The 14,154-nt window shown below is 39.1% G+C and overlaps 1 protein-coding gene across 2 annotated transcripts in view; it reads right to left on the bottom strand.

Moving 5' to 3' along the window:
* Nucleotides 1-14,154, bottom strand: part of LOC134659967 (uncharacterized) — a 138,340-nt gene that overhangs the window by 112,926 nt on the left and 11,260 nt on the right. The window contains exons 4-7 of one of the 2 annotated variants that reach the window (XM_063515665.1): nt 12,361-12,531; nt 11,030-11,136; nt 10,498-10,622; nt 4,963-5,054 (exon numbers count right to left, since the gene is read on the bottom strand). In XM_063515665.1, coding sequence (XP_063371735.1) covers nt 4,963-5,054; nt 10,498-10,622; nt 11,030-11,136; nt 12,361-12,531 — 495 coding nt within the window. Of the gene's footprint in view, nt 1-4,962; nt 5,055-10,497; nt 10,623-11,029; nt 11,137-11,863; nt 11,950-12,360; nt 12,532-14,154 lie in introns of those variants that run through there. The other variant, XM_063515672.1, reaches the window with a different exon arrangement.

Raw genomic sequence — 14,154 nt, 5'->3', positions numbered from 1 at the left:
CTCGCCCGCGCTGACCGAAAAACGAAGTAAACATGCCTTTTGCGCCACAATAACGTTCAGATTAAGAAGCCAGACATCAAATCTGTCTAAAGGAGGCGTATCCATTCACCACGCACACAAGTTTTTACTACCTAAATGTGGAGAGGAACGAACGGCGACACCGGTTCCGATACTAACTGCGCGCGATAGCCATTCTAACCTCTTTAATATGTTCTGTGATACGAATATTAAAGAAAGGACGCTAAGCACAAAGAATTCCGTACATCGACCGCCTGTTCATATCTCTCTATCGAACGCGTATTCTAATAACATTGCTGTCTCGCCCATGATGCCGGCGGTCAATGACACTGTGCGAACTAATGCTTGAATCTTGAAATTAATGTTTTTTTTTTATGCTTAGCTTTCTTACTTTATAAATAGAATAAAATCTTCAGTATTTTTTCATGTTCTGCGTGGTTTTTTCGTTCTTTTCGTAGTAAAGTCATTTGCTTTAAAATTTCATACCTAGGACTTATCCGTTTTGTAACTTACCAACCCTCAACGAAATTAGTGAAATGCAAATGAATACTAGTAAGACCTGCAAAACTTTGTAAAACATCGACCTACAGGCAGTCAAGTCCACTAGAAATAGTAGAAATGCTAATTCATGTTAATGTTCTACGTAAGTCTGAGCTGGCGCTGTATTCCGATTGCTAACCGAGGGTTTACCTAAGTGATGACCCTGTATTAGTGAGTTTTCATAATTACGCAGTTTTTTTTATTTAGATGCAAACTCGGTAAGACAATAACAGCTCTGGCCTCGCAAGGCCAGCAAAAAGTAATGAAAACTACTTCTGTCCTGTATATACTTACTTAACCTTTTCAACGCTTTTCGTCCCATGCTAAAATGTGGCTTATACGCCAAATGGTTGCAATATGAAGAGCGAAAATAAACCTTATCTGTCAGCAGGAAAATTGCTTTGACAGCGTCCGTCATAGCCTTTTTAGTGGCTGTTGGCGTCATGGGCACGACAGCACTCGACCACTTTAGTGGCTCTTGGCGTTGAAAAGGTTAAGTAAAATAAAAAGCCTTATATTATAACAATAAACGTACAAGATACGACTGATGGTCAGCAAAGCAGAAGCGAAAATTGTTACTAAATTTAATTAAAGCATTTTATTTCGACCAACTACGATGTAAAAACCAGGATGTTGCAAAAATGTTACTAAATTACTATAAAAATTACCAAAATAATAATAAGAAATATGAATAAGGTACAGTCACCAGCAATAATTATGTTACTCTTCGAAGGCCGCAAAAATGTGACACGCTCTTATGGCTCTACAAATAAGATCGTGTCAGATATTTTTGCGGGCTTCGTTGTGTAACATAATATTGCTGGTGACGCAAAAATCGACAGTTTCTTTTTTATCAGCGGCCTTGTCACGTCACTTAAATAGGATTTCTTAGATTTAAATTTTTTACAGTAGGTGTAGATACGTACAGGTTTAAAGTATATTCTACAAAGAGGTACACGTACAGAAAGCGCCTCAACTCATTGTACCTACCCACTTCGCCACACAAGCTGTATAGAAATTAAGTGGTTTTATATATTATTGCAACGACTAGCGACTGTACAACTACTTAGAAGAAGAAAACGTTAAAAAAACTATGGAAAATTGCGGTTTTGAGCTGCCAACAAAACAGCTTACTTAACTTTGTGAACAGGCGGCTTTCGAAATGTTTTGCCAACCGTACCTTGTTGAAGTGGCTCCATTGTGAAAACTGCATTTTGCAGAGCTGCATAATTATGAATTGTTGACGAGCTCAGGCGAAAACTTTGGGGTTTATAACAGAATATGCCGTTGATACGAAATTATGTTTAAAAGGCCAACTCGTATTTGTAGGACTTTGAAAGGGGTATTCGAGCCTGCAGCGAGTACAGTCACCTGCAAATAATATGTTATACAACAAAGGCCGCAAAAATATCTGACACGATCTTATTAAATTGTAGAGCCATAAGAGTGTGTCACATATTTTTGCGGCCTTCGAAGAGTAACATATTTATATACTATTGCAGGTGACTGTACCTAACGATTTAGGGATGTGCGATAAAAAGGATGTATATAATGTAAGTAGGTACGTACATATAGCGGAGAAAAAAAAACAAAACTGCATTTATCAATGCGTCTACGTCGCTGCGCGCATTGGACACGACTATGTAATCCTGAAATCCTGATGTTACATTTTTCTTGTTATAAGTATTACTCTCTCATCCTGTAAAATATTTAGTTTTAATTTACTACCTAGTGCGATTAATTTGCTGACCATAGAAGGCTCTGGAATGGAAGCTTTGTGTATTTTGCATTATACTGCCTCCTGCATGTGCCTACTTGCAGACGACGCCATTTTCATAAGTTTTCCCTTATTTTGACCTAATAAATGAGAGGCTATTGTTTTTCGTATGTTTGTGGGGTTTGTAGGGACACTGACTCTCAAGATGGCCGCCACAATTTTGAACAGCAGTTTATGACAAAAGCAAAATCATGCAATAGTTGTCTGTAATGTACATGTACATAATTGTTAATGTTAGGTGAAATAGGTGTAATGTGTAATATTTACATCATCAGTCTTTTAAAACATTCACTCCCAGAGCGAGTTTCGTGCTACGAGCGTATAACACTGGAAAAACCTTATGTAGCGAAAAGCGACAGAACCCGCCTAGCGGGTCGCTGGCAGTAAATGTTTTAAGGGTCACGAAAAACGACCATTTCTAGATAATATATAAAAACCGCTTAGTAATGTCAACTCTTATCGAATTTTGACCAGTGCCAGGCTACCACTAATATGGCACTGACAAAAACGCCATCGAGAACGTAATTAACTTTCTATGCATGTCTGTTTCTCATATACTAGTACGAGCGAGACAAACATACAAAGTAAATTACGTTCTCTATAGCGTATATGTCAGTTTTGACACTGTCAGTGACTCTAAACGGGCTCAGGATCAATATTCAATTAAACCGAGTCACCGAAAGTCAAATAAAACTCTTCTGGATGAGATCATAATAATATAGGTCTATTGATCCCGCGGTTAACCAGTTCCAAAGTTAACCACATCCAATATAAACAACTCTCCAAGTCAAACTCTACTCTAAACTTCACCTCACAGAAGTTGTTACTGTTTGAAGAGCAGGCGACAGATACTCTTTCGTTGCTTACGACTTCTCCTTACATTTAAATAACATACTCGTAACACTGAAATAAAATTTTATGGAAACTGACGACGACCCATCTTCTGAAATGGACATGATTGCTTCCGTGAGCATATTTATATTAGGTATAATATAATGTTTCAGGGAACTTAAGAGTGACAAAATATAGGATAGAGCTCCGGGAGCTAGGTGATAACAAAATAACTGTTGATTAAATTAAAAGAAACTTGTGAAATTTACATACATTTAACATTGCTAGATAACAAAAACACGAACCCCTAATTCGGCAGACGATTAGTAGTAAAATGGGTACGCATCGCGTAACTATCCTACCATGCATAACAACTTAAGGTGGAATGCTACATACAATAACTTCCCATTGACACTTATTAGCTCTGCGAGGTAGGTCAGAAAAAATATGTCACCGCATCATTTTCGGCGCAGTCGCTTCCTAGCCATTTAGTTTTACGACGGTAGGTCTGCATTGTAAGCACACCCGGGGGCAATCCTAGAGATAACGAAGCTTATCACAGTATGTAGGTCAAGGCTCCATCCCTTTGCTGAACCAGAGTGTATTGGCTTCGTAAGTCTGCATTTTGGGACTTATGTATAAGAAATAAGGTTCAAATCGATTTAAATGGTCTAGAATTGACAGCTACTTTTGTTATCCAGTCAGCAAAGTTCAAGGAAATACATATTATGTAATTTTACTAGTCCCAGTGCGCGGTTTCATCTACATAGAAGTCGTTAAAACTTTTTACATCATTTTCATCCCCTTGGGGTTGAATTAAAAAAATACCTGTCTAAGTTGGAGCTCTCATCTTAAGAGGGGACTAATCTAGGGCAAATGCCCATATGTAGAGGCGAATTCCTAACTACATAGGTAATCATTTGATCATATTTTAATTCAATCTTGAACTTTAGCACTTGGTATTCAAGTAACGTTACGACTGTAGGTACCGTCTGCTAAAGTGAAAATGAGTCTTAGAGACTTTAATATAAGATCCAAATTTGCTCAAGCCCAGTTCGCGTTTTAGCAAATATTTGTCAATGCAAAATCGAATCTCACGGATTTTGGAATAGGTTTCATATTTGAACGCTAAATTCTCATCTCATTCACATTCCATCGAAAAACGGCTACAAATTATGTGGAGCTCTATTCACTCGCGAATAAAGTAAATTTATGGGTTCACGGCGGATTCATGGATAAAACTGGGCATTATATAGGTCAAAGTAAAGTTTATGGGAAAATACCCGGTCGTATTACAGAGCTCAATGGCTCAATTACACCCAAATCTGGCCAAATTTGTTTCGTGAAATAGGGATGTCAAGCAAACGAATAACAGTTATTTTCACAAAGCCAGTCAATACGTTTTGCTCCGGAAAATAAATGGGATTTCTACTCGTCTCAAACTGTACGATCGATTAGCAGTAGAATTAGATACACGGGCGAAATAACTAAATTATCTGCGTACGTAATGCGATGGTGAGTATATGATATTATGTAAATAGTTTGTAAATAATGTATAGTATAATATAGGTTAAAACAAAACATAATTTGCATGCCTAGATTATTGGCAAAATGTGCTGAACTCGCAAAATTGCATGTTAACACCTAATTTTTGTACCTACCACATTTCTAGCAAATAAGCGTTGTCCCCGTGGTCTCGGAGAAGACTTCAGTCGTCGTCAGAGGTAGTTAAATTTAAAAACTTAATTTTAGTAAATGACAGATAATATGTGGCATCTGTGGCATGCGGCACTCACCTCAACAATGCGGTCGTTGACCTGTATCCTGCCGCATAGGTCTGCGGCGCTGCCCTCGCTGATGCTTTTCACGAAGATGCCGCTCAGCTCCTCTGTGAAGGAAGACAAAAGTCAGTGTCAACTCTTTACATAGAAAATGGAACTAACCAGAATTCCGCTACGAAACTAAAGTCGGACCACGCTAAGTTTTCACACCAAATACTACTGTAAGCTAAGTTTGCTACGTCAAGTTACGCGCTCCTATGGGATATGATATTATGTTTACTCTGGCAAACCCACTTTATCAGTATAAAAAAGGCGCGACATTCAATTTTTTTTATGGGAGGACAACTCATCGCGCCTACAGTTTTTAAACTTGCCGCCTTTTGCTACTGACTTCTGCCAAACTATATTATGCATTGTCATTATCACTGCTAAGTCAGTGCTAGCTTAGTGGGGTTGGAGTCTATGCTTCACCAACATGTAGTACACATGCGGGCATTATTGAGCCGAACGATGGAGAACCTATGTTCAGCGGTAAATTCCCATGGCTGATAAATGCGCAGAGCGCTGTCCTGACACTCGGTTATGCATGATATATAGCAGTCGATATGTATCCTCTCGCTATTTTAACGATATCATTCTATACAATATTCACCGATAGCTCTACTTGTTCTACAATGACGAAAAAACATATTGAGGTAACTGGACTAAACCCCAAAAGGCATAAGTTGAAAGGCAAGGATAGCAGACAGTTTCATAAAAATGTCATCCTTCAGGATGCATCCGGAAAAACGCTTACCTACTCGTAAATTCGTTGTTTTTTTCAACTTCAACGACTCAACTTCGAACTAGCTTATTTATGAATAAAGTATCGTATTCCAGAAACTAGAATATTGCTATTTTATATTTGCTGCCAGATACAATCTAGGTCAGAGTATTCGACAGCAAACGGATACAGCGCCGGCATACCGGGAAACAATCCAATGTTTCATCTTCACGGTTTATCGAAACTGCTCGATAAATCAAAGTAGGAAAAAACAGAGTATTGTATGAGATCGTTCCCAGATGGAGATAAGATCGGCCCGGGCACTCGCGGAAATTGCGACTCTGTTTCATTATTTTGTCTTAGTCCGCTGAAATGGAGAGAAATAAAAAAATAAAAATACTTAGTTACGTCGAATTAAAAATAAAACAACCGAGTGTGGCAAGGTAAGCTCAAAAAGGGCTAACCGACTTTTTGAGTCTGATACGAGTATTCAAAATGCACACGCACGTTGTGCGATTACATGCGATAAGGTAAAAAACTAAACATACCTACATTTTAGTGCTAAAATAAATACGTCGTATTAATTTTTCAATAATGTAACTGCCCATAATAATACCTAAGACCTGTTCAAATACCTACTTACTGGGAAACATTGCGGTTTCTACTCGTTGGCCTAATGCGGGCTAACTTTTTGAATTTAGCTTATAACCGTGATGCATTGCACACGCATGTTGAGCAATTTATATTAACAATCAGCACGCAGTATCGAAATTAGACGGAAATCAATGCTATCATTGTTAACCTAAATTTAAACTCAATTTAGCCTAATAATCCGCCGCATATCCATTTAGTTTTATGTTAGCGGAAGCGAGCTTACGCAAATCAATGCGATTCTAATCGATTATAACACCAAATTGCGATTCTAATCTAAAATCAATCAAAGAATATCCCTCCAAACAAAGAGAAGTGTTGTTAAGCCTAAGAATTCATGCTTAGAATTTGACAGCTGGTGTAGATGGCACTGTAATGCGGTAACTCTGTCAAAAGTAACCGTTTGACTGTCGTGTGATGACAAAATATATAGCGTGATACAGATTGTCTAATGCAAGGTACGATTTTTTTTTACTTTACTACAGAGTAAATACCTACTCCTTTTTTTTACTTTACTACTCTTCTAAGATCAATAACTGTTTGCTCCTGGTTATTGTCTGTCGTCACAATCTATGCATTTAGGCAACGAGGTTCAAAAGTTCAAAAGAATAAATTTGAGCAAGAGAACAAGCGTTGTTGCTTTTATGAAACGGGTTTTCTTCTATCATCGCGTGTTTCACTTCATGTAAACAACGAACACACATCGTAATTGGTACAAATTAAACAACAAACTATTAGATAACAATGGCTTTTAAGTGTTTAGTCCACTTATGACGATTAAAAAAACATTTTTTTTTTTTTTCGATATAAGCGTTACTTTAACAAGTTTTCCTTATTATTTATTGAGGAATTTAACTGATGGAAGACGTCGCGTCGGTATGTAATAACAGTAAAACTCTGTTCTAAGCGTCACCTGAAGCAATAAGTATTTTTCATATATGATCTCCTACTTTACGATTAACGGTTCAACCGGTTAACCCCGGGTTAGTAGTATAGTGCAAGTGGTGCTGCATCCATATAATTATAAAACCTTATTTTGGTGATCCCTTCTATAATTTTTATAAATACTATAGGTCTTTCTTTCTGCCTGTCTGTTACCTCTTAACGCTTTAATAGCTGAACTGATTTAGACGGAATTTGTTATAACGATTTGTTTGAGACCCCGGGAAGGACATAGAATAGTTTTTATCAATCAACATTTCACGCAGACGTTGTTGCGGACACAAGCTAGTCCAATAATAAATGATAACACCTCTAAAGTGTCACTCGATAGAACTTGCTAACTATGTAAACAAAATTTATACTAGTAAATTGACAATTAGTGTAAATTTTAGTATGGCGGTTTGTTTACATAGTTAGCAAGTTTTATTGAATGACACCTTACCCAATGTGTAATTACCTATTCTAATTACAAATCTCGAACTGCACATGCGAACAGTCCAACTAGTTCCGAATTTAAACTAGGCGTGGAGCGGTTGCGGAAACAGTCGCGCCGTTGTAATCTGTTCGGGTATTGGGAAAGTTGGGACATGTGTTCGAAATCTTTGTAGATTGGTTTGTTTTGATAAGGTAGAGGAGAATAAGTAATACACACAACTACTTATAGAGTCTGTGCGGAAAGAGATGAGTCGTAGAATGTATTAGGCTCCATACATTCCATGACTCTTCTCTTTCCGCAGACTCTACGATATAATGTTAAAATAATCAGTTATCATATATGCTAACTTTAGCAACACTCATGCTACTGCAACGTATAACAAGGTAACTTGCTTACTGTTGCTACAATAGAAAGTTCTTCTAGTTTAATAGATATTTTGCCATTTTCAAAACTACCCCGCTTTCGAAGCAATGCGAAACTTGAAATGTTTTCGAGTTAAATCTAGCTTGGATAATTTCATTCTATGTAGAGTATGGCTGAATTTAAAAATTAATAAAGTGGACAGGCACTGTATAAATATTTTCTGCCTCATTTTGCGCAAAAAACGGACCCAACAAAAAGTGTAAAAGTTTTCTATATAAGCCCTAAACAAACCACAGACCACAAAAATGTTTTCTAAAATATTTACATCTAAAATTCCTAAGCTTGACTACGCATTTTTCTACACTGAAATTTGAAGCTGGCTAGAGTTAATACTAGTAAAAAGGCTTTTAGGGAATGTAAGAATTATATATAGTTAAAATGTTTAAATACCTTAAATCTCTTGCGTCTCATCAGTTTTATTATGAAAGTTCCATTATTTTATAAGTTTTATATATTTAATCTAAAGTTGAAGTCACCTAAATTGCCAGCATCGGATAAAAGTTTCATTTTAAAATTCCGAATATTCGTAAAATATGATTGTCTATATCCTGCGGCGATAGAATGGTCGCATTTTTATCACCTGTCACCATGCCTGTCACGTTCTAACAAGTATGTAAGTGCAAAAATGACAGGCACAGTGACAGGCGATAAGTATGGAACCATGCTGCCACCGCTGATTTTTTTACTTGGATTCCTCATCATCAAGAAGTTGCAGATTGCTAACGAAACTAGCTAGAACTAGTAGATAGGTACCCAAACTGTCATCTACAATAAAAAACTTGAGGTTACTATTTTCAGATACTCCACGAGGCACCGTCGAAGCCTCCCGGTGAGCTGTAGAGCTGTAGGTACTCGTAATTTGACACCCGGACAGATCGGCCCACATTCTGCTTCTAAATTTAACCCGGTTCGGTCAAATTTATTGGAGACGCTTATCCGGTAGCTTTGGGACAGTTACCTTTTATCTGTTGGCTTCATTATCCCTCGAAAATTGTTGACTAATAATTTGCTAATAATCAACTAGGTATCCTGTTTAGACGACAACGGATTCACTCACTTGAATTTTTAAAATATGTCTCACGAAAGTTTAATATCAATCAACTATCCGTCAATTTCATAATAGGTTATTTATTTTAACCTTACCGCATTGACGAACGCAAAGATTCACCCTCGTTATTATTTGGCAGTGTTTTTCACACTTCTGAGTCGCTTTATTACATGGATTTTGTATGGATCGTTATAAAACTGACTCCAGTGTTTTTTTTTCCTTAAGTAATCAACTAATGATTTTTAAAAAGGCGCGTCTTTTATCTAACAGCTCCCAATTAATATTGGCTGCAGTACGAACTAGGGATGTTGCGAATATCCGCATCCGCATCCGCAACCGCGGAACTTCCGCATTATTTTCAACATCCGCATCTGCATCCGCATCCGCATAAAATCGATGCGGATTTAATGCGGATGCGGATGTGGAAACAGGTCGGTACAGGAACGTCTTAGCATCGGCGTAAGTGCTAGACTGCTAGGTAATTTAGTCATTAGCCAAAAAAACCTATTAGAAATGAGCAGTCAAGCGTGAGTGGGATTTAATGTACGAAACCTTTGGAACGCGAGTCCGACTCGCACTTGGCCGGTTTTTTGAAATAAAAATTACTAAAATGTAATATTTAACGTTTTTTATGTATCTATCTTCACATCCGCATCCGCATCCGCATCCGCGGATGTGAGCCTTTAAAAATCCGCATCCGCATCCGCGGATGTCAAAAAATCGGCATCCGCAACATCCCTGGTACGAACTTAAGCGGTAGTTTCGTGTCCCGCTGACCGCTTCTTCTTTGCACCAAATGAATCAACTTCGCCCCGTCTAGTTAGCGACCCGCTGTGCCCGCAACTATTTATATTCCACCACTTTGCCCAATATTGGAGTAGTTTATATTATGCCCGACTCGCTGGATGAATTCTAACATTTCTAACTATTTTGCGTTTGTTAACTTATAAGTAGTTGTCACAGTAGTAGCTGTCACTGATAATGACATTTAAGAATATGCTGTTAATTCTTAGCATCCTAATCATTAGTCAGTTGTAATACTTGTAATATGCTTCAGATAAAACTCAGGTACATACCTTATCCCAAGGATTGATGAAGGCAGATTAGGTCTGAATGGAGACTGTACAATATGTATGATATGTATATTTAGTACAGTCAGCAGCAGAAGTTGCTAAGCGGGCGAGGTGTTCACAATTACCTAGACGCGCTCTTATTCTCTTAACAACAAAGTCGCGTCAAGATCATTTTGAACACCTCGCCCGCTTAGCAAGTATTGCTGCTGACTACCTTGCTCGCACACGTAGCCAGCGACGGTGATGCCCAGGCCGAGCGCGGAGTCCTTGTTGAGGTCCACCTGGTAGCTCAAGGTCTCTGGCTCCCCTGTACCACGAATCGCCATGTCGAGCGGCAGCCTGCATTACAAACAAACTATTAATAGGTAAATCCTTACAAGCTGTGTTTATTTGCCAGATTAAATGATCCAAAGGTTGAATTTTAGTTTTTAAATTGAAAAATAATCCTTTGTTAAAAACCACAACTGATAAAAAGGCCGTAAAAGAACTTTCGAAAGTACCGTCTAAATATAAAAATAAATAAATAAAATAAAATATATTTTATTCAGTAAACCGTTTTCTACAATAGCGTATACTTAATAGTATTATGCCCAATTAAATTTAATTCGGTGATTATTTTGGTGGTAGCTAGTGATGATGTTGTAAGTAGTGCTACAGAGTTTCGTTTGAACTAACAATAACCTTAAAGTTGCATTGATAGCTGTTGATATCTATTCACATAGGGGTAAGTTGCTTAACATTATTACCTCATAGGTGGAGGTTGCGGGTCCGGCGGGGGCAGGATAAGCGGCGGGGGGCGGGGAGAGGGCGCCAGCGCCCCGCGCGGCACCACAGCTACCATGGATGCTACAGGCTGTAACAAAGGTTACATTTTAACTGGTGAAATACTTCAATGCGTATGGCATTCATGCTTCTACAAACAGTTTTCGCTACATAGCAGTAAACAGTGCTACGGCGTAGCACACACCTAAACAATTGAGGTCATACACATCTTCGCACAGCCAAACAGCCGTATTCGAACAATAAGACACGTCAAATATTAGATATTGAAACGATATGGATCGGATATGTGATATACTGACATATCCGATCCATATCGTTTCAATATAAAATTTTTGGCGTATCTTATTGTTCGAATACGGCTGAAAGCCAACGATCGTCTTGGTGATTGGTTGTTCACTTCATTTCGGATGCACCAATCAGAGTGATCCATCTTCAAGGTCATATCAAAACCAGTTCAAAACCATAACAAATTGTTAAATCTGAATCAGACTCACTGTTTCTCTCAGTTTCATTTGCGCAATGAGCATCAAACCCGCCGTGTCCTGCCTCGGCTAACTTCTCTAGCTCAACCAGGCAAGTAATGTAACTGTGGTGATGACTCACCCTGTGATGCGGCCTCTTCTCTATAATAGTGGGCGGGCTTCGACACCGGACCCGTATCTTCGCAAAGAGCACCAAAGCAGTCTTGTCAGGACATGACAGGACACGACATTCCAGCATAAACGTGTCAGCCAGCTCGACTAGGTACCAAGCGGGACAAACAGCAGGTTGGTAATGAGATGATAATTTTATCTTACCCTGTGATGCAGCCTCTCCTCGATAATAGTGGGCGGGGGCGACACCGGCGCCGCATCTTCGCAAAGAGAACCAATGCCGTCGTGTCCTGTCTTTTTTTTTTTAAGAGGGGAAATGCTTTACGCATACCACCCGGCGCGGGGACGGGCCGGGATGGTTATGTGGGACTCCCTGTTGTGGGCTAATGAGACCCCAGGATTACCCACTAAAACCCCTCTGTTGCCGCCTCGCTGCTATAAGGCGAGGTCCCAGGAACGCCGAAGTACTCTTCCGCAACCTCGCCAGCGGCCGTCCGGACTGGGACCCGACTCTTGGGGAAATCACCCCTTCACCTCATTGGGCGCGTCTACACATCGCGCCCGCCCACGCAGGGACCTATCTGTAGGCGGCCTCGGCCAACTTCCTTTCCAGCATTTAAGTATAAACGTGTCAGCCAGCTCGACTAGGTGCTAAGCGGGACACACTTGCAATTGATAATTAGATGATAATGTTATCTTACCCTGTGATGCAGCCTCTCCTCGATAATAGTGGGTGGGGGCGACACGGGAGTCGCATCTTCGCAAAGAGCACCAAAGCCGTCGTGTCCCGCCTCGGCCAACCTCCGTTCCAGCTCCACTGGGTCAGTCAGCAGTCTGGATGGAACCACCGGCGCGGGTGAAGCGCCGAGAGACTGTGAACAAACGAGTCGTTATTAAAATATTTTTTTTTATAATAGTTTTAATCTCATTGTTGGACACAATAAGAAATCATTTCCTTTTGACCTATTTCATACGTTTCTAAGTATAATCACTACACCTTATAAAACAAAGTCCCCCACCGCGTCTGTCTGTTTGTATGTATGTATGTTCGCGATAAACTCAGAAACTACAGAACGTTCTTTCATGCGGTTTTCACCTATTATATAAAAGAGTGATTATTGAGAAAGGTTTAGGTGTATAATAAAATTTGTTAAGGTTTTGTGTAACCCGAGTGCGAGTATAGTACTTACGCTGTTTATTTTCGATATCCTTCAAGTATTTTAAGTCCAACCGATCACCGAGAAACCGGATAAAGTTGACTTTTGAGGATGGATTACTATTTTCCAGCAGGTAAATAATACCAGAGTTTTATGACAGCCGTTTAACCGTAACCAAGTTCGCTTGATTCGTCATCCTAGGGCTATCTTATTAACCCAGAGCTCTTTCACTGAATTTATTTTATATTTAGCACAAAATAAAATACCCTTTTTATTACCTCATAAATATTCGAGGTTGCCCTAAAAATGGGCAATTAATAATTCAAAAATTGCGCCGGCACGTTCCAGAGTTTGTTCACTGGCAAAAATATTTGACGGAAATTCGTCGCCCGCCCGACGAATGTCAAATAGTAACGGGAAAATCAGAGCGGAGTTTTTTTACACTCGACCTGAAGAGTAAATACATCCGGCAAAAGGGAACTACCACCACATAAACTTGAGAAACAAAGGGATTCCTTGCAGTCTGATTTATAACGTCAGTGTAGCATTTCTGAGGGTTTCTGCTAGTTGATGCTGCAGTGTTATATGAGCCACCTGTTTAACAGAAAAAAATTACAAATATATAGGTACCTATTTGTTCCATCGAATTTTCGCTGCCGATACCTGAATGAAAATTTCATACCCGTTTTCGAAAAAGCGATCACTAGTAAACAAATATTGTTCAAACATCGGCGGACCGCTCGTTTACTTATCAAATAGCGATGTCATATAGCTCGATCCCTATCCTTAGGTAGGTACTAACCATTCAAGCGAATTTAGGTAAATGCCGCACCTATATGGACGGACCTCGAATCATCTTCGTATAGATAAGGTGACACTCGCTCAATGATGATGACAACATTATTGGCAACGATTCCCGAGATACGCAAAGATCGAAGTTTGCCTAAATACATCCTTTCTAAGGTCATTAGGTTTTCTTTATGCTTATCGTTTTAGGGTACTCTTGAGTTGACCGTTTCTATAATTTCTTTAATTTTACCAACCGACATTTTCTGCATTCCTCTCATTTCTCATACAGTCAGAGAAATAAGTACTTCGGCTATATACGACATAGTACCTATTTATATTTCTAGATGCTATCCTTAACTTGAAGGACTTTTAGCATGCCAAGGACTTTAGTTTTGACAATGTGTTGTTGACTGTGGACATAACATATGGCGTAACCCTCACGGGTATGAGACACATTTGATATAAATTAACACTCGATTGTCAACAAAGTTTACATTTCTGCAACGACTAAACAGCAATGTCATCGCGTACTACTACCTACGATAGCGA

This window comes from Cydia amplana, chromosome 2 (assembly GCF_948474715.1).
Source record: "Cydia amplana chromosome 2, ilCydAmpl1.1, whole genome shotgun sequence".
Taxonomy (NCBI): domain Eukaryota; kingdom Metazoa; phylum Arthropoda; class Insecta; order Lepidoptera; family Tortricidae; genus Cydia; species Cydia amplana.
The sequence above is the reverse complement of the archived record's forward strand: the minus strand, read 5'-3'. Positions and strand labels throughout refer to the sequence as shown.